Raw genomic sequence first — 24,967 nt, 5'->3', positions numbered from 1 at the left:
AAAAAAAATATACTGTATATATACTGATGAGAATAGAAGTATACAAGATTACACAGACATATATAAAAAGAGAGAACCGAGAGCCAAATATAGTGTAGTAGGTACTAGGGTCCTCAACATCAAATGTTGAGGACCCTAGTACCAGAAGGCCTCAATGAAATTCTTGAAAAAATTCATTAATCAATAATACCAACGATATATTTTATCCAGTCACCTCTTTTACCACACTGGTTTTATACTTTCCTATTTTTGGCTTGTATGTTTTTATGTATTGTTGTTTTTTTACCCGGATCTAATTTTATCCTTTGTTGTTGTTTTGGTCAATATGCAGTACCAGTTTTATGCTTCATATAACCACACTAGTCTTCAAGTTTATTGTTTAAAAAAAAAAAAAAACATACTTTGGATCTTAGTCACATTGTACTAATTATGTATTTATTGCAAATTGTTTTATCTCATTTTTATGCTGAGCAGGCAGAGCCGGGAGTTGAACCCAGGTCTCCCATGTCAGAGGCAGAGCCCTTGACCATTACACTATCCAGCCGCATACAGGCACACTGCCCATAGGTTATTAGAGTGGTGAGATGTTATTGTCGCACCGCCCACAAACCCTCCTACTTCTATTCCCCCACTCCCCATTGGACAACAGACACGCCCTCTATAGTCTTATAGGTAAAGATGCTGCCTTTCATTTAACCCCCGCCCACCAACTCTTACATAACCATTTTCTCACTCCCCTTTTGTCCTCACAGCCCTATAGGTGCAGACTATTGTCCCTCAACTAGCCCCCGCCTCCACACACCGCAGGATTGGTCACTCACCCACCAAATTAAGTATATAAAAAGCTGCAAACCTCCACACCAGTACAGAGGCGCGTATTGTGACCTTAAGACTGCACTGGTCAGACCTTCCATTTATCACTTTATTCTATGTTTTTCATCCCCCCCTCCTGTTTCCACACCCCATACCTTTGGTTGACACTACTACATACATCATTTCGTCCCACCAATGTACACTAATTTTCCTCACCAACTCCCATCCACCACTACCAAATCCACCCATTCAGCACCCTAGCATGCTTTTCCCAGTCTGGCAACTCCCCCCCTCCCCCAGTATATTTTTTATGACCCCCCCCCCTCCTTTTTATGCCCCCTTACCAATGGCTTCAACAACAACACGCACACATGATGCTCATTAGTCTGAGGACACTGTATTTGTCTCTGTCTTTCAGTGTGTACTCCTGTTAACTATTGCCTGAGGAAGCGGGAATATACCCGTGAAACGCGTTGCGAATATACCCTGGAGTGTACCAATAAATCTACTTTGTTTTTTGAATACACAGCTTGTTGTGTCTGCTTACAGGAGGTAAGTCCACCAACTGCCTCCAAAGCTTTTTTTAAACTTTTTAACAATTGATTTTATCCTTTTGGCGCCTCTGTTATCCATTACAAACAATTACACAGATGAAGGACAGAAGTTTAAAAAAAAAACTGGATTGATAAAGACTTTTTTTTAAGCCATGTTGTGGGTGTTCTTACTTTTAAACTTGTTTGGTAGATAAGCAAGTATTCATACATTTTTCCACTACTCTATTTAATAATACCACAGATGTTCACCCTATACTATTACCCACACCTCCACCTGGACACCGGAGGGGTATGCGACCTTTGTCACTTAGCATAGGACAATGCTTTGCAAAGGCAAGATCGGTTTTGTGTCTCCTCTTTTGCAAGGTACTGCCAATGTTAATAGTCACATGGTCTGGTATTGCCAAAAAGGTGCAGTCCATGTCCACTTGCTCCACAGTCCTGAGTCATTTCAGCCTGTGAGGAAGAAAAGGGGTGAGTGTTATCATGCTTAACGTTGACGTGCATGTAGCTTGATTCTTGTACTTTCTAGATAGGATTGGTAGGCAGATCGCCATTTGCAATTTTCTTTAAGTTACATTGGTTTGTTTTCATGTGGTCAGTGTTGTATTTATTTTCCAGTGTTGTACCTAAAGTTTTCATTTATTCTTTTGAATTTGCACTTGATGGATGGATGTCTTTTTTCAACCAAACTGTGTATGCAGGTGTGAAATTGTGCATGTGAACCAAGCTGGATGGATACTTTTCCTACCGCAAGGTTATCCTTCATGTGGCTCTCCTCCCATGTACAGCAGCCTCCTCTTTAACCTCTTGACGACCAGCTAACGCCGATTGGCGTAAACTGGTCGTCTGCGGGTTACCATGGAAACGGCCGAAGCGGCCTTTCCATGTCAGTTCACGGAGGGTGTCTCCGTAAACAGCCGGAGAGCCGCCGATAGCGGCTCGCCGGCAAAATGTAAACAGGCGGGGAAGAAATCCCAGCTGTTTACATGATACGGCGCTGCTGCGCAGCAGCGCCGTAAGGCAGATCGGCGATCCCCGGCCTCTGATTGGCCGGGGATCGCCGGCATATGATAGGCTGAAGCCTATCCCACAATGCGCAGGACGGATATCCGTCCTGCGCAGCCCAGTAAGGGAGAGGGAGGTAAGGGAAGGGAGGGAGCGTACAAAACGCTGCCCACTAATGGCCGGCGGCAATCAGACCCCCCCAGCAGGACATCCCCCTAGTGGGGAAAAAAGGGGGGTAGTCTGATCGCCCTGCTGCACTCCTGATCGGTGCTGCGGGCTGTAGAGCCCATGCAGCACCGTTCAGTGAAAATTCCCCTGGTCGGCAAATGGTTAAGGACCAATGTGCAGCAGGCCCTAGATTTCATGTAAACTTCAATTGGGCAGCAACTCCCCATGTCTTGCTTACCATTTTCATCCATCCTATTCCATTTGCAGATTTGTCTTTTACATGCAACTCCCCCTTTGCCATGTCCAGCAACCCCCTTGGGTAGTAGGCGCTCAAGGCCCTGGCCTTTATGGCCTTTCCAGAAATCTGGCCCTGCATATGAAAATGTAATTCTAGTGAAATTACAGCCTAATGCAAATATCACATTACATCTAAAACAATCATGATGTTAGAATAAAATGTGGATATCATAAATCATACAGCAATGTATTTTGGTAGCCAAGGCAGAATTCTGACCCTGACCCTCGATGAAAAGAGATGTAGGGAAGAGCAGGGTTGTGTTCAGTGTGTCCACTTCCAACAGTCATCAGGAATGTAAACTAATAACAGCAAATTGCTTCCTCCCAGCTAGACATCTGGCACAGGCACGTTGGAACCTCGAGTCTCGTAACTGCAATTTATGTTTAAGAAAGCAGCCCCAGAGTAACATATTAAAATGCACATTATTAATAATCATTTGAAAGCTGGAAGTGATAATTTGTTAATGTTTATCTGCTTTACCTGAAAAAAGCTCCATATAGTGTTGTTAGCATTCAGAGATGTAATTGCTGTGAAGTATATTCTGACCCTAAAGCTGTTATGTACAGAATATTTACTTATGCTGTTTGGACTCAAATATTTGTTAAGGCAAAACACCCCTAAACCATGAGTCATATTTTCTGCTGGTATGTGTCATCTCTGTTAAGGCATTAAAACAAGTGTCACATCTCTAGATATATTGTAGAGTAAACAAGAATAAGTTAAAGCTCAAGCGTTTTAATTTTGGGTAGCGTGAAAATGTTTAGGACATCTTCAATGCTATCTATGTACCCACCAGACAAACTGTCTCTTGCATTTATCCACTAAAACCCCCCATGGCTTTCATACGAACTTCAGTGATCGGGAGGTTAGGTTAGGCCAAAAGGTTTACTTGTTTCTCTATCTGTTCTTTCTTTAGGTCGCATTCACAGTGCCACATTGCGGAGCTGCGTTATAAAGTCTTACAAAGCAGCTTACCACACTGCAGTGATAATCCTATGGGCCGTTCACAGTGCGACACGTTGAAAATGTTGAGTTGTTGTAACTCACTGCTTACAGTGCGTTACCTCTAACGCAGACACGTTGCGACTTTAATGTCGCATTAAATCACAATGTCCCACTGTGAATATACCCTTCGAAATCTACCATATATACTTGACTATAAGTCTAGAACTTTAGGTCTGACTCACTAAATAAAAGTATAGGGGCCAACTTATACATGAGTCATGAGCAACACTGAGTAATGTGTGTAATATTAGTGACATTCCCATTTGCTGCAATTTACCCAGAGGTAAGTGACACTTTCTTGATAAAGGAAATGCCAAGAAAACACAGGTTTGAAAGTCCTGGCCACAACAATTAACAAGGAAAGGGGGCAGGGGGGAAAATACTGGGCTGCAGGAAAGGGGGTGAATAACTGCTGCACTTGGAGGCCTAGAGGAGTTATTGGCTGCACGGGTTAATGGCTGCAATATTGTATGCAGTGCAGTCATTGATCCTCAAGTGCTGCTTTTATTTCTTCCTGGTCCCAGAGTGCAGCCATTATCTTTGTTGGCTAGACTTATACTTGAGTCAAAACAATTTCTAGCTGAAGAAGGTCAAATATTGGAGTCAACTTATACACCAGGTTGACTTATATTTAATACAGATACTTACTTCTTATCAGAAACAAATAGGAAGAAAGAGAAGTATTCTCTGATGAAAACAGCTAGTATTAAAAATGTAAAAAAAAAATGTTTTCCTTAGAGCTGGGCTTAATACTATTTTGTGCTGTCTTCATGTAATAGACTGTACTGTTAAAGGTCAATTGTCCATCATCCCATCACATTCACCTAATCTGAAAACAGTGTTCTCTGTTGTGAGATGTGTAGATTTTTAGGTATCTTTCCCAACTGTTCTTTGATTGTGTTTTCCGCAATGCACAGTGTTTGCGATCCGCAAGGATGTCAGAAGTGCTGTCTGATGTTTCCATCCATGCATTTCGATTCAGCGTGGAATCGCAACACATGGTTGCATGCATACATACATACAATCCAGTGTATTTCATTCATTATAAATGAATGGGACTACAACCACATTGTGGAGAATGGTGTAGAAATGCAAAGGTTCCACTAGTAGTCCAACTCGTCTAGGATGGCACATCAATACAATGAGCACAGACCCGATGAAGGCGTGTATATGCTGAAACTTGTTGTGACGGCACCAGCGCATGGACATCCGACGGGACAGCACCTCGATTCCTTTTCACCTAGACAGAGTCTGCTGCAGGCCATAGCGGTCTCCCAGGCTGCTCCCCTGAGGACACATTGAGAGGGCTATTGCCCAAATTACGGGCTCATTTTGTTTTTAAACAAAGTAAGTGTATTTTTATTGTGCATCTTATTGAATAAAACTGTGTTACACTATGGAGTGCTCCTTCTCTCCCAAGTTACTCTAGGAGAGCTGGACAGAGCTGTAGAAGTACTTAAACTCATAAGCAGGTCTGGTATTTGCTTCTTTGGGAAAGAAGGAGCAGGATAAGCTCTGCCAGGGTCCTGCAAAATGACCTTCAATAGGCCTCCGGTGTGAATGTGTCTGACCAAACAATCTTAAACAGACTTCATAAGGGTGGCCTAAGGGCCAGGCACACACTAGTGAACCCTGTGCTCACTGCCCAGTATTGTAGAGCTTGACTGGCATTTACCATAGAACACCAGAATTTGCTGGTCTGCTAATGGCACCCTGTGCTTTTTACAAATGAGAGCAGGTTTGTTTACTTGTGATAGGTATGAAAGGGTCTGAAGAAGCTATGGTGAATGTTATGCTGCCTGTAACATCATCCAGCTTGGCTGGTTTGATGATGGGTTAACGATGGTCTGGAGAGGCATCCACATGAAGGGACACACAGACATCTACAGAGTAGACAACATACTAAGTTCGATACTTTGAACACCCCGCGACCCCACGTTCTGCTGCTGCACCATTTAACAGAAATATTATGTGGTCACATCTGGGTTACCCACTGCTTTCACCACCACCAGATCTAGTTCATCATGGCATCAGGCTGTATGGATTAAAGTATTGTAAACAAAAACCTGCCACTATAATCAACTTTAATACTAAGCTACAGCATGTGAGCTGCCCCCCTCCCCCCCAAAACACACACACACACACACTGATTGACGGGTCAATGGTAGAGAACCTTCTAGCTCCCACTGCAGAAGCCATGTTCACACACACGTCCACCAAAAAAGTGTGTGCGTGGGGGAGGGGGTGTAGATGATCATAAAAATGAATTGGCCAGGTCTAAGCCAATCCAAACCTGACAGGAAGTGCATTTGGCCCAATTCCAAGCTATATTAATTTGAATTAGTAGTCATTCACCACTTTGTTGAGCACACTAGCACAATTCTTATGAATTTACACACAAAAGGAAACTCCTATAGGGTAGCAGGCGTGAAATTCAAACCTGGAAATGGATTTCAACCCCTAGTAATAAAAGCTGATCACATCCATAACATACAGGCCATTTCCTAGTTATTTAAGGTAATTATTAAAGATAATTAAATCTTGTTCCATTGCATTATAGTGTTTTCTGTAAAATAAAATAAAACCCCACAAAAAACAATGAACTCCAGCTAATATGGCATGTGTAGTTTTATGCCAGCCGTCATTTATACACCATAATCCCTGAACAGAATGCGGAGTGTAACACAGGGCAAGAAGCCAACATTTACTGTGCGAATGAGCACTTAAGACTTTATTATGCACTTGTACATCAATGAATTTTTTACATAGTATTTGTAACCACAAAAGCCCTGTACTTTGCAAACATTGACCGCAAAGTATTTGCTGTGAAGGCTGAGTGTCCATTTTAACCAGGAACTTCTCCCTACTTGGAGTCCACACAGATGACGGATATTTGTTGACTAAAGTAAGGGCAGGGCTTTGATTTCATAGTGGTAAACACCATCCACACATCTCAGAGTCCTACAAAAATAGAGATAATGAAGCAGCCACAGATTATATGACCACACAAAGCAGCCGTCCGACTTGAAAGAAAGTGCAGAGTAACAAGGATATAACAAGACCAATAATTTATGCATTAATATATTCACTAAATGTAAACCATCATGATATAGTTTTACTTTACTTTTTTTTACTTTTTTTTTTTGTTTGTTTCTTCTTTAAGTCATGTGACCTCCGTCTTCCAATAAGGAAACATGCATTTATCCGAAGTGACGCTCTTCCGGAGACTTTCTTAACAAACACACATTTAGAAAACTGAGGAAAACTCAAGATTAAAAAAAATAAATAGAAACCACAAAGTATCTGTCTATTAATGTTCAGAGTCTATAATGTTTGTGCTATCGGTGTTTGCAGAATCCACCTTTTTTTAAATTTGAAAAGAAAATGAAACATTGTGCTTCCACTAAGAAAAAAAATTGATACCCTGCAGCTATTAATATGCAAAGGTAATCCCACCCAAAACAAATTTCTTCGTCTTGAGCAGATTCCAATGTGTTCAACCACTCAGCACCGTATTGAAGCTTTTGAGGAAACTTCTCCTCCCATGGCAGGTAAGTTCAGGGGCATAACTATAAATCATGGCTTTCCAACCTCCCCAGTGTTTACACCATTACCCTTGCCTCCATTTGGTGGCCCTCACAGGCTCGGACGCATCTTGCAATGGTCATAAATCTTTTAGTGGTGTGCCACTGAGCAGAGAAAGAGTGTGACTTTATAATGAAAGGTAAATTATAATGATAGGTTTTCTGTTTAGTCTTTATAAGCTGCTTCAATTAGAATTACTAGTACATTTGGTCACATGCTGGGTATCAAAATGTTCTTTAGGACTCCGACTACAAAAAGAGATCCAAACTGATACATAAGGCCTGAGTGTGTTCTTTCTCTAGACATACTAATATTCTGGATGTGTGCAGTATGAACTGTGGTTATTAAGGTTTTAGGCCCGGTTCACATTAGCGTTTTTTTATGGAACCGGACATACGGATCAGGCCAGCTGGATCCAGTGAAAATGGTCCATTTTACAGCCAGTGTGCTGTAAAACATCCGTTTTCATTGGTTCCTATATGCTGCAAAACCTTCCATTTCCGTTCCGCTGAGCGAAGCAGTCTGGGGAATTGGGTCCTGCAGCATTTTTTCGAACAGACCACGGAACCGTACGGCCGGTTCCCTTGGCAAATGCTAATGTGAAACGGGCCTCAAAGTTCAAATAAATTGTGTGATTGAACCCATTGGAAAATTACCACTTAATGCCTTTGATGGTAAATGGGCCTAGTCAGCAATGATAAAGACTGTGCATTAGGCCCACCCAGCAGCAATGGGGCTAAGGTGAACTATGTATATAGGCAGTAGTTTTAGGTGGACCTGGCAATCTAGCCAATCAACAATAGATTTTTATATACCATAGACTGTGAGTTATTATATATTTGCCCTTTCTATAGTTGATATTTTCGTAACAGGTCTGACTGCCATGAATACTTCCTCTCAGGAAACCTTTCCGGTATTTTTATCTTCATAAAATCCTGAATACATTTTTCCAGCTCTTCTTCAATAGAGAGCTTTTCTTTGACCACTTTTTTTTTACTTGTGTTAGACTCTCTTGACCCTGTTGTCAAAGTTCTTAAAAGGTCACTTTTCCTTCGGATTTCAGACTGCTGGATAATTTGCACTGGTCCTTTCTTGGCTGGTCGGTCTAGAGTCTGTATGTTAGGCTGGCGGGTTACAGGACCACAGATCACTGTCTCTTGAGGAGAACTGGCTTCGGATTGACTATCACAACTGGATGTAGAAAGTTCATTACAAGAGGTTCCACTTTCGCCTTCCTTGTCCCCCTTCGTGTTTTTACAGCAGCAGTCACAATGAGGTGAAGGCCATCTTGTAGGACCTCCTGCAATTGAACAGAGAAGAAATTCAGAGAATAAACATGACCGTTGTAGTATGTGCCATATGATCATTAAAAAATATTGGTATGTTCTACAGATATTACAGATCACAACTAGGATAAAAAAAAAACACAGTGGCTTCCTTAGCACTCAGGCTGAATATTCAGACACCAACTTACTGTACTAATCTGACCTAAAGTTAATTATAGAAAGTGATTATATTTATCTTCTGATATGTATGGCCATTAAAGCAAACCAAAAGGCAATTATGCTATCAAGTAGCAGGTTTTATGGAGACCAATGTTGTCATGCCACAAAGCTCTGTAGCCAGAAGAAAAGGTCCAGGCATGTGAAAGCCTGGTTCCCATGTAAATTAAAGCGGATCCAAACCAAAAAATTTTTTTAATTCAAAATATTTAGTTGCACCATTCTGACACATACAAAGATAAATAAACACTCCTTCAAGCCTATGATCATTTCAGTGCATGCTTTTCACCCTTCTCTTTTCATAACTAGGGTTGTACAGGTGGCAGCCATTACTTCTGAGATTAGTTGGAGGTTTTAGATCATGGGTGTGTTTGTCATTAGCTACCCTCCCTCACAGGAGCATCATCTATGTGAAATCTCACACAGGCTGAGATCACCTCCGCTTTGACATCATCAGTAGCAGCCTGTGTTTTGTTTTTGTTTTTTATCTCCTCCACCAGTTTGCCGGAAAAATCCCGGCAATATGAAAGGAGGGGAGGAGTTCCTTCAATAAATGTAAAATATTTTATATTTGTCATCATGCAGCTGCAAAAAGGCTGCTATTTATTATTATTATAATTTAGACAATAGATTTTATTTTTGAAATCTTGTATTTTTAATTTGGATCCACTTTAACTTTTGGAGTTCTTCAAGTGGTCCGGGAAGACCAGGAATAAGTTATAGCATAACATTTTATGCTGAGTACAGACACCAGAGATACAGGCATTTCAGACTCAAAGTAGGTCATTTGGACGCTGGCAGAGCTTCGGAAAAATGGGTGCCATATAGACTGCAATGTTAATCAGGGCTATAGCGGAGCCCAGTGGCTAATTTGTGTACCAGCGGCACCTGAGCAGAATTAGGCAGCGTAGATATGGGCAGAGGGTGAGTTTAGTGGCAAAGGTGGCAATGGTATTAGCAGATATTGTGGTGGGGGTTCGATTAGGGCTAAGCATTGGTAGAGAGTGGGTTAGTGTGAAAATAAGGTTAGGTTTAACAATCCTTAAATATTAGTAAATATTAACGATCTTTTATCGTATTAGCAATTGCCCAATAGTAGAATATTCGTAATTTAACCGATATTCTACTAGCTGCTTTCCATGTGCCCAAATTACCACGGCGCTCTTTTTAGATACGCGCTCTCAGCCTATCCTATTAAATAGTGAACAGTCAAACACAATTACTTTTTTTTATCACTTCTTTGTTTGTACAAGCAAGGCATCAGTCTATTGTTAAGAGATTTATTGTAAACAGGAGGTAGCTATAAATCCTAATTAGCCATTTTCTTCTGCACTAATGTTGGTTATTCACCTCTGCACTAATGTTAATCTTGGCTTGTTTGTTTCTCCTGAGTAAGGTATACTTTGAACTGGAATGCCAATCCGTTTTGGCCTAAAACAAATGGTCCTTCTGGAAATCTGAATCAGAAATTAGGGGCCCGATTCACGTAGCTTCAATGTTGTACTGGAATATTATTGTACGGAGGCCAGCAGAGTACCGTGCATTGCGCAAAATAGCACAACTCACTCAATTAGCAATGACAACACATTATTCAAGTACCTTTGGTTGCACTATGTGTGCAATGTGCAGTACTCTGCTGCTGTTAGCACTGGTGCCTGCAAATGGCAATATTTACAATGTTATGGGAATAAACCCCTGGGAGTGAAGTGATAATTCTGTAGGGATCAGGATGCCCCTTTAATCATTTAAAAACTGTCCAAAAAGAAAAATTAAGATAATTAAAATTTACCAAGAAATATGTACTGTGAAGGCCTTGCTTAACAAACCATTTAAGTCATGTTTAGTCAGATAATTGTGGTGCCCGAATCCGAATCTGACTACATGTGAACAAGTTTGAGGAGCCCATAAACAAGAGATGGGCCCCTCATATGCAGTGTAATCTGTCAATACAGTCTACTTTGCAATACAAGTCTTCAATGTGCAGCCTCGTTTGTTCTTTGTGGAGTATAGCATTCCACCTGGGAGGCTATGGAAGGGACATTGGATTATTTCCAATTACTTCCATAGCTCTTCTGGGGCACAGTTTCCTTGATCAGTGCAATGCGTACTGGGCATGTCAGGAGTTGAGTCAGCAAGTCCTCACATGCATGCCTTTCACGAAAAATTTTTTTTATACAAGCATATTAAAGGGAACCAGAGACGTTGGGGGAAGGCTATTATACATACCTGGGGCTCTGCTGCCTGGATCCGCCGGTACCGGGTACCATCATTACCGCCAGTCGGCCGGCAGACGCGGCCAATTGTCCGCATCACACGGTGCTCCCTCCATATACGTACGCGTGAGGGTGCCTACTGCGCAGCTGCATGCGTACGGGTATGGAGGTAGCATCTGTGATGCGGACAATTGGCCGCCTCCGCCGGAAGTGACGGGACCTGGTACCGCCGCTACAGGAAGCGGAGGATGGCGGCGTGGGAGCGATCCAGGCTTATGGGGCTGGAAGAAGCCCCAGGTATGTATAAAAGCTTTTTCTATTTTTTTTATTAACGTTCCTCTCTGGTTCCCTTTAAATGTATGTATTATTTCTAAAATAACTAACAAAAAGCTTAAGCACATAGGTGTAAAGATTGCACCTTCAGAGGATTTTAGGAGTTTAGATGGTGGCTAAATTTAATTATCCTATTTGACCTATGAGATGATTAGAATATCTAAAATTAACATGAATTTAAAAAAATGGACAGGCCTTGACCTCTCTACATCCAACACCATACAGTGCCAGTTGTGCCAGATACACCCACTCTCTTCCTGCAAATTTCCTTTTATTTCCAGACAACCATTCTCCAGGGTTTGTGAAGTCATTCCACCCACACCCAACATCATGTGCACTATGATGGCTACCAATCACAGTGTCCACAGACATGGACGCTGTTTTCAATTGTCACGGAAGTGGAACTAGGTTTATTTACAGGATTTGCCAGCTCTATACATAAGCACCATCTCCATGTTTCTAGCCAGGGTATAACAGGAACAAACAATCTACAACAGTTTAGATAATCTTATGACTTACACAAGTATAATAGGCACTATTATACTTGTGTAAGTCATAAGATTATCTAAACTGTTGTAGATTGTTCTACAGGCCAGAAGTATGGACAGCAGATATGGATAATATGAAATCTCGAGGATCGTACGCACATCTTGAAATTCTCATATTTCTAATGTCAGCATTCATTAGATACTTGTTTGTTCAGGTAAACTTTAGCCAAATATACAATATAGTATCTGACGGAAGTGAAAGAAAAGCACATAACAAAAAATCTGTTGATTATAGACATATAATGTGAATCCTTACATGATCTTACATCAGCACCACTCTACTAGGAAATGTACTGAAGGAGCAGCAAGTGATGAAATGTCACCTTATGAGGGTGGGAGCCTTCCAGTCTGCTAATACTCAGGCCATGAACATTTATAGACCCAATCTAAGACTTCTTCTATATACAGCCTCAAAAATCAATAGTGGCTAAATTGAAAGTTATTTAATTCTAGCCTTAGGAAAAACTATTGAGTAACACTCTGTAAAACCAGCCTTGTGAATTTTGAAGAAACTTAGACATGAAGAGTATTGATTCCTGCGTGTATTGGCCACTTTCCGAGATGCTTGCCCTTTTCATATGCTTTCATTTTGCGTATGCCTCATTTACCTTTACCATCAAATAAACTTATACTAATGCCATGTTTTTGTTGAAGGGGCACTATGGCGAAAAATTGTAAAATGTAAAATATGTGCAAACATAAACAAATAAGAAGTATATTTTTTCCAGAGTAAAATGAACCATACATTACTTTTCTCCTATGTTGCTGTCACTTACAGTAGGCAGTAGAAATCTGACAGAAGTGACAGGTTTTGGACTTGTCCATCTCTTTATAGGGGATTCTCAGCAAGGATTTTATTCTTTATAAAGATATTCCCTAAAAAGGATTTAAACAATGATGCTGGCCAGCTTCCCTGCTCGCTACACAGTTTTTTTTAGCAGTTTGACAGAGCAACTGCCATTCACTAAGTTCATTTTGAAAATAAATAAATCCCTGAGAATCCCCTATGAAGAGATGGACTAGTCCAAAACCTGTCGCTTCTTTCAGCTTTCTACTACCTACTGTAAGTGACAGCAACCTAGGAGAAAAGTAATTTATGGATCATTTTACTCTCGGAAAACATACTTCTTATTTGTAAATGTTTGCACATATTTTAAAATTATTTTTTTTTTGCCATAGTGCCCCTTTAATGGTCACTCTTCCCAGCATTTGATATGCAAGCGGCTCTTTAGGCCTCTTGCACACTGCACACGATTCCGATTCAGATTCCGCTTTTTAATCTGTTTTTACATCCGATTCCGATTTGCAGTGTGCAGGGAGCAAACTGCAAATCAGAATCTGAATCGGATGTAAAAACTGATTAAAAAGCGGAATCTGAATCGGAATCGTGTGCAGTGTGCAAGAGGCCAGAACACTTTTTGGCAGTAGCTTTTTCTGCGAAGACTAAGTAAAAAGGAACAGGTAAAAGAGTCTTGAAGGGCACTTTAACTCTAGACTTATTTCAGTTTTTTGAGGTTGCTGTCACACATGTAGTTTCATTCTTATATCTGATGATGTCACACTAGAAGACATAAGTCCAGTTCAGACGGATGGTTGCCGGCATCCTCCCTTAGCATTTACCTTTTAAAATTCATTGTGTCACGTATTGAGATGAATGGGAGTATTTTTCTCATGTTGTGTACTGTCAAATTGGTGTTAGATGCATGCATACATTTTCTTGTGGTAAGTATTTCCATAGTTATGTCCTTTGGAGGCAGGTGGTGGATGGCTTGTTCTAGGTGGTGTAAGCCCTGGAGTGAGCTGTCTGCGCCTGTCCTCCCCTCCCTCTCTGGAGTGTTGCGTGTAAGCCAGCCCTGAGCTCCAAAGCATGCAGTGGCCCATGCTTCACTCCTTTCTCATGTGGTGCTCCCAAGTTATGCTCATGTAGCAGAACGCAATGGACGTTAAGGTAAGTGCCTGCTTTTAATATTGGGAGGTGGGTGCGGACGACCCTCCCCGGTGCAGGCCACGCCTGGGGGGGTCGCCTGCGCCCCCCAGCCTCCCCCTCCGGGGTGCCGCTGTGGTTCCCAAGCAGTGAGAGGGCTTGGGGCTCCGTGGCCCACCGGTTGTATGGGGGCATTGGGAAGCCTCCCGTGGTGCTCCTGGATAGTGCTAATGTAGCATGAACTAATTCCAGCAGGGCAACCTCTTTGCGGTATTGGTTTTTGACCCTGCAAAATTTGGCATGCAGAAGTAAATGCATATTTGCATGAGCAATGCCTCATGATAAGCCAATTAGGCCATATTTGCAAAGCCAGATTTGTTAGGGTAAAAATTGGTGTTTGATGCACGCATACATTTTCTTGTGGTAATTACTGTCAAATGCTGTCCTTTAACTCTACATGTAGCATCAACAGCTTTTGCGGTTATGTTCTATCCCCCTAATGCTCAAACGTGACCTGACAATGAATCACTGGGTAACAAATGTCAAAAGCTTTTCTACATGGTAGCAAGAAAGCATTTGGCCAGGCAAACAGTGAACCAAACCACCGGCAGTCAGCAGTGTGTACCGGCCCTAAACAATTTTGTTATCCAACTAGATGATAAAACTTCACTACAGAAAGTGGTAAAATTCAGGGGTAACTATCAATTATGGGCCTAACAGTGAAACTGATAGTGTCCTCTTCCTAAGGTAGCTTACAAAGTTTCTGCCCAATTAGACACTTGCTTAGACAAAATGTCAAATTGATCATAAGTTGAAGTGGATTTAAACATTTGCATTTGTAATTTACACACAATAAACCCATCTTCTGATTGATATTAAGGGCTAAAATCAGTTGAAAGATTGATTCACAATATTCGTTTTTAGTTAGTTGTAAAATAATAGATTGTTATATCGATCATAATATGGATGGTAATTTTGAATAAATGTAGATCAAAAACCTAAGTGAGTGATTAATGAATAATGAATGTCAAGGCTTAAAGGGAACCTGTACTGAGTAAAAATATTTAAAATAAACACATGAGGTAACTTCAAATGTACATTGCATAGTTACCTTGCCATCAGTTCCTTTCAGAAGCTCACCATTTTCTTCTGACAGTTATCCCTTCCAGTTCTGACAATATTTTGTCAGATCTGAAATATATCAGTTGCTGTCAGTAAAATATCAGTTGCTGTCAGTAAAATATCAGTTGCTGTCAGTTAAAGCTGAGAGGAAAACTGATGTACCAGGTAATGTCCATGTTTCCCTATGGCTCAAGTGGGCGATGTTACAGTTTAACTGTGTGCTGACCAGAAAGCTGTTATGGGTAATGACCATTTTCAAAATGGAGGACGGAAAATTCCCTTGATCACAGTGAACAAACAGGACGCGGGACAGGAGAAAGATATTGAGGAGTTGACTACATGGAAGGTAAGTATGACTTGTGTATGCTTATTTTGACTTTTAATTTTCAGTTCAGGATTTCTTTAAAGAGAACCTTGACTGTGATTTTAAAAAAAGTTTGAGTTACCTGGGGCCTCCCCAAGCCTCTTGCAGCCGTCCTGTGCCCTCGCCGGTCCTCGATTGTCCTCCGAGTTAGTTTCATTTTTGGCCAACTGAGAGTCATCCCCTGGCCGTGCGCATCCTTGTTTGTGTTCCCGTTGTCAAGTGCATCCTGCGCAGTAAGACGAAGTTCTTATTGCGCCTGCGCAAGACACGCTTGATAACGGGAACATGAACAAGGATGTGTGCGGCCAGGGGCCGACTCTCAGTCGGCTAAAATTTAAAAATAACACGCGACGGTGGGCTGGGGGATAGTCGAGGACCGGAAAGGGCACAGGATGGAAGCCCCAGGTAAGTGAAAGTTTTTTTTTAAGGGTCCCTTTAAAACGGATCCGAGATGAAAAACTAACTATAACAAGTAACTTGTCTATATATCTTATCTAAAGTTTAGATAGTTTACACAGCAAATCTAGTTGCAAACAGCTTTAATAGAATATGATTGATTATTCCTGTGATACAATGACAGCAGCCATGTTGTTTGTAAACATTACACAGAAGCAGGCTTATCTGCATCTTGAGCAAAAAAACCTAATCCCCCTCCTCCTCCCCTCTGCCTCTGAAATCTCTGGCTAGAAATACTTCCCTCTCCTCCTGCCCAGACTGAGCTCCCATGAGTCATTGCTACTGTCTGAAAGTGCCTTGGCTCTCTTAAAACCTGTGGGCATGGCTTCTTTAGTTTATAGGGAATTCGAGTATTAAAACGAAAACAAACAAAGTATTTGGCTTGAGGAATGCCCTATAAACAATAGGAAAGGAACACAATTATGCAATGAGTAACAGTTCATCGTCTCAGGCTCCAGGGGAAAAGTGAAAGCAAATCTCATTTTATGTGTGGCAAATCTGTTGGAACGGAGTGGAAATGTTGACTATCATTTTATTTGAAATTAAATTAAATGTGATCTTTATATAAAGCATAATAGTTAAACTAGACTGATAGGAATTAAAAAAAAAACAAGTTGTTTGGAGTGTCTGTAAAAAGATTTGGTATTTGACCCATGCAAAAACATAAATGTTTGGTTTAGGCAGCAATGTTCTAATAAAAGAATTATGCATGTTGTAAATGTAAATCATACTAGCATTATGATCCCTAAACACTTGTTAAAATACATATGTGCTTGCTCTAGCAAGTGCTTAAAATAGCATAAGAATTAATTTTAATTGTTGAAACAGCTTTGTTCAGCCACACTTTATACAAAAACACAATGGTGCACAGGCACACTTACATGTACAAACAGCATTCGCTTAGATTCATCATACGCTTAGATGCATAATTCCTGAGATCAGCTATGCAGCTATCATTGTAGCTTTGCAACATTGGTTTTGTCATTTTCCCCTTTGTCATATGGCTACTTGCTACTAATTCCTCATGAGAAATACCTTTCTCAACACCAAGCCTTAACCTCCCCCACTCATGGTTAACCCCTTCCTGATATCTACCCTTAACTAAGCGAGTAATACGAAAGGGGATTAAAATGAAGGGGTGGGTTAACACCTGCCTAAAGCCCATGGCCGCCTTAAAGTTAACCCATTTCAGATTCCTAACCCTAACTTCTTACTTTTTAACGTAACACCTTGCAGGTGTCTAACTTTAACCTATTTCTTAACCCTAAAGGTGGCCACACACCATACAAATAAAAGATCCAATTTTTTACCAATTCAATAATTTCTGTTTTTAATAAATCTGATCGAATTTCCAGTATTTGGGGAATTTGTATTTTTTTATTTTTGGAGATTGGACATGTTGGAAATTTCAGACCAACTTTATCAAGAATTGTGTGGTGTGCGATGAATTATCAATTACTTGATGTACAGGTCCAATCAATTTTTTCTGAGCTTTCAATTATTATTCATGTTTGGGGAACGATAGAACATAGGTGTGTGTGGTACATTGGTCAGATGTTTGAATTGTTACAATTAGTCAGAAAAATTGATTGCTATTCTTGAATTGAACAGATAATTAAAAAATTGTATGGTGTGTGGTCACCTTAACTCTCGTAATCAACGCCATATGTCACCCGATAACCCTGACGGCCAAGGTCCATACTATTGTAACTTTTGAGACAAGAATCTTGTCTAAAAGACTGTCTGAAATGTTTAATATGGTTTAAATTTGCCTTCTTCTGGAGCCTTATTATGTAATTGCAAATGTACTAATAGGATTAGATTAGTTGGATTAAAGTTTCTGCCAGACACTCAATTACTCGGGCTGGTTCTCTCATGAGGCAAGATGAAAAATTAGCATCATGCACAGAGATTACAGGGGCAGCATGTTTGCACTGTGTTTACACTAACAACATGCAGTCAGAGTAGGAGGAGAAGCGAGAGGAGAGAGAGCAAGATGAAGAAGTCATCATTGGGGAAAAGCAGCTTATTGTGCTGTGTGAGGAGTCTGACAGTAAGTGAGGAGGTGGGAGGCAGGAGAGCAGCATTGTTTCATTTGACTTGCACAGCAGAAGGGAAAACGTGGCACTGCTGTCCTGACTGAGGAGGAATGGAGTGGCTGAAGTGATCAGTTTGTTTGTCACAGACTCACAGCCAGCCAGTGTGCTATTTTATTGAGCTGCAGCATGTCATGTGAGAACATTAAATGAAGCAGAGTAAATTGGCGGTTGCTGTGCCATCATTTTAAATCAAGGTGAGAAGGGGGCGCATCCTCCTCACAAGTTTGCCTCAGGCAGCAAAAAAAAGTCTAGAACCGGCCCTGATGACAGCAAGTACATGTAGCTGTAACTGAACTTAAGTACACTTTAATGGAATTGCCAGGGATAGCAAAAACATGTTAGCACTAGCAACTCATCATAGCAAACAGTTGCTGTTTAGATAATAGTTGCTTAGTTGCAGCAACTAATTGCTAAAAATGCAGTTGCCTGTGTGACATAGCCCTTAGGCCTCTTGCACACTGCAAGTGATTCCGATTCAGATTCCGCTTTTTAATCAGTTTTTACATCCGATTCAGATTCCGATTTGCAGTGTGCAGGGAGCAAACTGCAAATCGGAATCTGAATCGGATGTAAAAACTGATTAAAAAGCGGAATCTGAATCGGAATCACTTGCAGTGTGCAAGAGGCCTTACATAGCACGTTTTGCAAAATTACATCAAAATCAGAAATTGAAATTGCATGTGGTGTAAAAGAGCCCTGATACCCATTATTAGTCATCTTCCTTATGCCAGTATCCTCAGGCAATGTGTTTTGGCTAGATAGTAACCGAGCATGAGCGCCCAATTCACTACCTGCACTCTGATACCTGTATGCATGGATATTTCAGCTACTTAAGCTGTGTTCACACATAGAAAGTGTACATTTCCAGTCCAGTCCAGTCCTGTCCTGTCAGCTTTGCATAGGTTTTGTATGTGTTTCTATTGTGTTCACACTTAAAAGGTGCAAATTTCCCGCCCAGTCAGGTAAAAATGATAGAAAACCAATGCAAAACTGACAGGACAGGACAGTACAGGGCTGGACCAGAAATGTGCAGACTTATGTGTGAACCAGGCTTTAGAAGCCAAATGCACATGCCACATCTGCCACCTGTGTACCAATATGCTCAGCACCAGCTCTTTGGCTACACCACAGTAGTGCTGCTACTGCTCTGCTAAATCAAAGTTGGGGGTGCACTTATCAAGTGATGGCACCAAAGTGAATAACGTGTAAATTAATTTATTCGGCAAAACCACAGAATAATATAGGCATAATAAAGTTCTAAATGCACCTTGATATAAAGCAATACCTGTTTAAAATCCTCAGGAAGAGAAAGTTGCACTTTGGGGAGAGTCAAGTAAAATGTAGAAATCGTGTCTGCTTTTGACACATCAGAAAGGTGTGAGCAAGTACCAGGAAAAGCTTCATGATTAAGTCTCTAGGTGGTAGCAAATTTATCTTAAGTAACTTTTTACCATTTTAAGAGCCCGAACAGCGTGAAATTCTGAATCCCCCAGCACCATCATTATAAAGGCAACATCTTGCCAGGCTGATGAGTCCATTAGGGAGGCTGCGGTACACCAATAGCTCACAAAGTAGTCAGCACAGAAGGCTAAATTGCCTTTAACTTTTAAAAAATTTGGAAAAAATATCAAGATATACTGACTCATCACAAAAATGTGATAGCGGAAAGCGAGTCACTTTATTTTCAGCATTCACTGTGGCTAGAAAAAAAATGGATTGTCTGGAAGACTTGAAACATTTTTCATCTGTCACACCAAACAACGTTTTAAGCTAAGAACTTTATTTACAGCAGTACATTTTAACATACAGTCATCTACTAGTCAGGATTTTCTTCACTGATAGAAACTATAGTGACAATAGTGGTAATCAAGCACAAACGTAATTACTGTGTTTATGTGTTTCTAACCATCTGCCTCTGCTTTCACCTTTACGCCCCACCTAGTTCTGGCACACAAGCAAAAAAAAGGAGCAGATGCAGTGAATAGTGTGCTGGCCTGGGCAAAATCATGCAATTAAAGCACAAGACAGCAAAAGTCCCTCTGATGGAGCAGTGTAGTGACCATGATATACGTCAGGTGTGTCCCTCTCATTCTATCACTAATGCCAGTCTGACTCAGGTTTTTTTATAGTCTTTTGATCTAGGTCGTAGGGAACCTATGGCTCAGGAGCCAGATGTGGCTCTTTTGATGGCTACATCTGGCTCACAGACAAATCAGTAGGGGTTGATTCACTAAGCTACACTGCTGAAGCAGCACAGCTTAGTGTGGCAGCGCAAGTAACATTTTCAAAGTAGGCACGTGCTACTGCTGTAGCGTGCACTACTAACTTACTCACGGTCCACCCAAAACGAACAGCTGCTTCAATTGACCCACTCTGGACCCTGTCGTGGTCCAGTGACTTTGTAGGACAAGATTGATTGGCCCAACAGGCTGCCTGTCACTTGACAGGCAACCTATTGGGCCAAAGTGCAGGGATCTCATCCTACAAAGTGAATCAACCCCCAAGTCAGCTAGTTAATTGTACAAGCTGTTAGTCGTTTTTTCTCCTGTCTGGCTCTCGGGGAAATTGCTAATGTTGCTGAAACCCAAAAGAAGCTAAAGACGTGTCTGACACTTCTGCTGCCAGGCGGATCAACTGTATACACATCACCATGGCAACAGGGACAGCCCTCTGCTGCGCATGCGCACTGTCCCAGTTTGAAACATATTGTACGGCTCTCACGGAAATACATTTTAAAATATGTGACGTTTATGGCTCTCTCAGCCAAAAAGGTTCCTGACCCCTGATCTAGGTGGACCTCTTTCATCTACTTAGATACATATTGTTAGATTTTGGTGGTGCAGGTATCTTTACTAGGGACTCCTGCAGATTTGTGCTTTAATCATAAGGTTTCACTGGTCACAGAATGTAAATACCACTATTAAAACAGACATACTCAATTGAATTCCATCAGACTAGCCATAAAAGCATGGAACTGTATCACACAGTAGGTCCGAGCAACTTAAAAAAAAAAAAAAGATCTGCTTCATCCAGCCCCTGGCAGCGGATAGGTCTCTCGCTGCAGCTCTGGTGTCCCAGGATCCTCTCCGTTGGAAATGCCAAATTTGCGCTCCTGGCCACAGGAATGCGACCGCAAGTGGTGCAGCCATGCGCTGGCGTAGCCGCTGAAGATGCTGACCTGGTGAGGTTGGCATCTCCAACGGAGGATCCAATGAGATTTGGGGTACTTTTGGACACTCCAGCCGGAAAATGGGTGTGGCAATGCACCAGAATGTGGGTGTGGTAATTTACATAAAATTAAAAGCGGTCTAAGTAGGCCTGCCCAGCAAAATGATGGATGAAGCCCCCTCTCCATTAATACAAAAAAATGCAGCATATCACATAAATAGGCACTGTCACTTAACCATAACTAGGCAGAGTTACCTGGCTTCTGTACTGGCTGGTCTGGCTTTCTGCTGGGCAGGCTGGCCTGCTGCTAGGTTATCTGGCAGTTTTCCATAGCATTCCCTGATCTTCTAATAAACCCCCTTCCATGATCCCATGGGCCTCCAAGTCAAGCAACACAACTCCCAGCATGCCCTCATAGAAGAACCACAGCTCCCTGCATGCCCTCATAGAAGAACCACAGCTCCCTGCATGCCCTCTTTAAGGCATCACAGTGCCCAGCATAGTACTATAGCACCCAGTATGCCCACATAGAGGCAAAACAGCACCCAGCATACTCCCGATTGATGCACCACAGCTCCCAGCATGCCCGACATTAAGGCAATACAGCTGACTCTGCCTGGGGGACACGGAATAGATCTGGGGCACTCGCCACTGATCTTTTCGGCTAGCAACACTCCTGCCTTCATACCTGTACAGAAATTCAAATGTTTTGACAGCAGTGAAAACCTTCACTGGTACACATGGCAGATGGTACACATGGCACATGGTCAGCATTGATAACCTTATAGAAAGGTTACATAAAGAGATGTTGATACTGCTTTAAAATTACAAAAGTGAGTATTAAGTTTCTCTTTCTGCATTCATGAATTAACTTTTTAAAATGTACCCGAGTCGAGCCTTTGGTCAAAAAAACAAATCATTAACTAAGAAGAAGAAAGACCTTCAGTCCTGTAGAGGCATCCAACACTGTCTTCTGGACTACATTTGCCTCTCACTGATCCCCGAAAGAAATCCAACAAGAGCAGTTGGATTGAAGATCCAAGCTGTGATCCTCTTTATCCTCTAGCATGGCCATCCTGCCCCTGTGTAAGTACAACCGGGCTTGCGCAGTAAACATGAGTGGAGTACAGCTGCGTTTGTGCATGAAAAGGAATGCGAGACAGATCTTCCAGAAGGTCACGTGGAGTTACATTGGGGACGAGGAAGAAAATGAGAAGCCTCTGGAGGATCCAGAGGCTTTCCTATTCTTAGGTAATGGTACAGGAGATTGGAAGCGACCAATGTGTATCAAAAGTTACAATAGTAAAAAAAAATGAGGTAATGATTACTTACCCAATGCGTTTTGTGGGTTAAATCCCACTTCCTCAGGTCAATAACGTGCCTGATTAGCAAATGGTTGAAAGCTCCTAGGTAAGTATTTATTTTTTGACCCAATGTTCACCTCGGGTCCACTTTAAGTTTACTAAACAACAAAACTTATATTGCATAAATGTCTTAAACTAGCCTACCTACTTATGAGCTCACCGAAAAGCGTCATTAGAATGATGCCATATAAGTGGGCAGGGCTTGGGGGAACTCTGACGTGAGAATTTATTTCCTCTAGTCTGAATTAGGACTAAGGCAAACATGTCAGGGAAATTTGTTTACTGGTTTTGTTTTATAGAAAGGATAGATACTGTAGTTTTGCATCACTACAATGTTGTGATTCTTTCTAACAAATGAACACTAATGTTTTATTGGCCTGAAAACAAAGTCCACATTTCCATTAGAAGCAGAAAAACCCACCCTGAAATGAGATCCAGGGCCTGTTCATCCATTAGCATTCATCTTCTAGCTCACATCACCCACAGAGATTATCAAAGAATAACTGTATTAGCGTGTCTGAAAGCAAAGCTTGACTGATTTCATTAGGTCCTTCTCAGCACACATGGCACCTGGAGTATTATTTAACAAAATTTCATTTATTAAAAAGTTTGCTGATTATGATGCTAAATGCACATTTCTCTTAATTGGAGAAGTCTTCAGCATTTTTCTTCCCCTAATATCTCCTCATGTTTTCCTTTGGCAGCAATAGAAAATAAGTCAGTTAATAAAAATGCACTTCGCCGTTCACTGCAAATTGCTCTACTGTGGTTTATAGATAGCAGTAATGAGCTGCCATCTGTGTATAAATAATAAGGTACAACCAATAGATATTACCGATAATGTGCTTAGTGGAAGCAAGAAAGCTGAACTTTTCTCCCTCTAAAGCAACTCAAGCGTTGGGTTTTTTGTATCTTTTCCAAATATTAAGAGCTTGGCTCGGAATGTGCCAGAAGTCTTATATATTATGTAGGAGGCAAGCAGGTAGAAAGGTACGCGATGATCAGCCAAGCGTACATCAGCACTTTCTCCCGCAATGGACTGATGACTTCTTCCAGGAGTGTGAAACAGCAAATAACACTTTTCAGCAGGATGCCTACTTTTCTCTGTGGATTGATGAAACCAAAGCTATTCTCCAGTAGTTTTAATGAGAAGCAAATGCCCTGGCTTGTCTGGATGAGGTCAGGCCACACTCTGTAACTAGCAATAGCGCAATAGCTTTTCGAAATTTCGATTTTTTTTTTCACAATCACCTTTGCCCATCGAGGTGCTTGTGTTACCAGGGATGTGAATATAGGAACATTACTAGGAGACAATAGGTAGGGAGACTACTATAGCTCTCAACTGTCCCTCTTTTGGAGTGATTGCCCCTATTTGGGAACCCAATCCCTCCTCTCCCTCTTTACTCCTCATGCGTTCCTCTTTCAGGACTGATGTACAGATTTATGTAAATATATATATAGTTTTCTACCCAAAAAAATGTGTTTAATTGACTTTAACCACTTAAGGACCGGGCTGTTTCTCAAAGATCTGTGCTGCGTGGGCTCTCCAGCCCTCAGCACAGATCGTGTTAATGGCAGGGCGATCAGACTTCCCCCCCCTTTTTCCCCACTAGTGGGATGTCCTGCTGGGGGGGTCTGATCGCTGCCGGCTATTATTGATTTGCGGGGGGGGGCTCCTCAAAGCCCCCCTCCGCAGTGTTATCTGCCCTCACCTCTGTTCCCTCCCTCTGGTTTCCCCTCTGAGCGGCGCAGGACGGATATCCGACCTGCGCCGGATAGGATAGGCTTCTGCATACCAAATGACGGCGATCCCCGGCCAATCAGAGGCCGGGGATCGCCGATCTCCGTCACGGCGCTGCTGCGCAGCAGCGCCGTATTGATGTAAACAGCGGAGATTTCTTCCCCGCGTGTTTACATTACACGTGCGAGCCGCGATCGGCAGCTCGCACACTGATCACGGAGACACCCTGCAAAACCACAAACGACCAGGTGCCGCCTATCGGCGTTAGCTGGTCGTTACTTTATTGTTATCCTTTTAGATGTTTATTTTGTCTTATTTTCAAATCTTCATGTGAAGGAAAATGAACCAAGATAGAAAGGAGTAGCGTGGTTTGAATTATAAAACATCTTTTTCTTATAAAATCTTTTTAGTATGTGTGACTAGGGGTGTGTCAGGGTGTGATCAGAGGTGTGGTTTAAATGTCCCTCTTTCTGATCTCAAAGAGTTAGGAGGTATGTTCTAATTGCAAATATTTGGTGAATTCAAAGCCATCTTCATGGAGTTATAGTAAATCTTTCATCAGCTTGTAGTAATCTTGTTCAAGTTGTTTGTGACAAGAATGGTGAATTAGGGCAGTGTCAGAAGAGAGCAGGGATACATAGCAGCTGCTGGTGTCGCTAGCTACAATTAAAATATACTGCATGTAACCCTATAGTTCTGAAC

The 24,967-nt window shown here is 41.6% G+C and overlaps 1 protein-coding gene across 1 annotated transcript in view; it reads right to left on the bottom strand.

Annotated features, from left to right (window-relative positions):
• Nucleotides 1-6,569: 6,569 nt before the first annotated feature.
• Nucleotides 6,570-24,967, bottom strand: part of KCTD16 (potassium channel tetramerization domain containing 16) — a 350,249-nt gene continuing 331,851 nt past the window's right edge. The window contains exon 3 of the mRNA XM_068277515.1: nt 6,570-8,731. Within this exon, the coding sequence (XP_068133616.1) occupies nt 8,280-8,731 (452 nt within the window). The 3' untranslated portion in view covers nt 6,570-8,279. The remainder of the gene's footprint in view (nt 8,732-24,967) is intronic.

This window comes from Hyperolius riggenbachi, chromosome 3 (genome assembly GCF_040937935.1).
Source record: "Hyperolius riggenbachi isolate aHypRig1 chromosome 3, aHypRig1.pri, whole genome shotgun sequence".
In the NCBI taxonomy this organism is placed as follows: domain Eukaryota; kingdom Metazoa; phylum Chordata; class Amphibia; order Anura; family Hyperoliidae; genus Hyperolius; species Hyperolius riggenbachi.
Note: the sequence above shows the minus strand (reverse complement) of the source record. Positions and strands in the feature narration are given on the sequence as shown.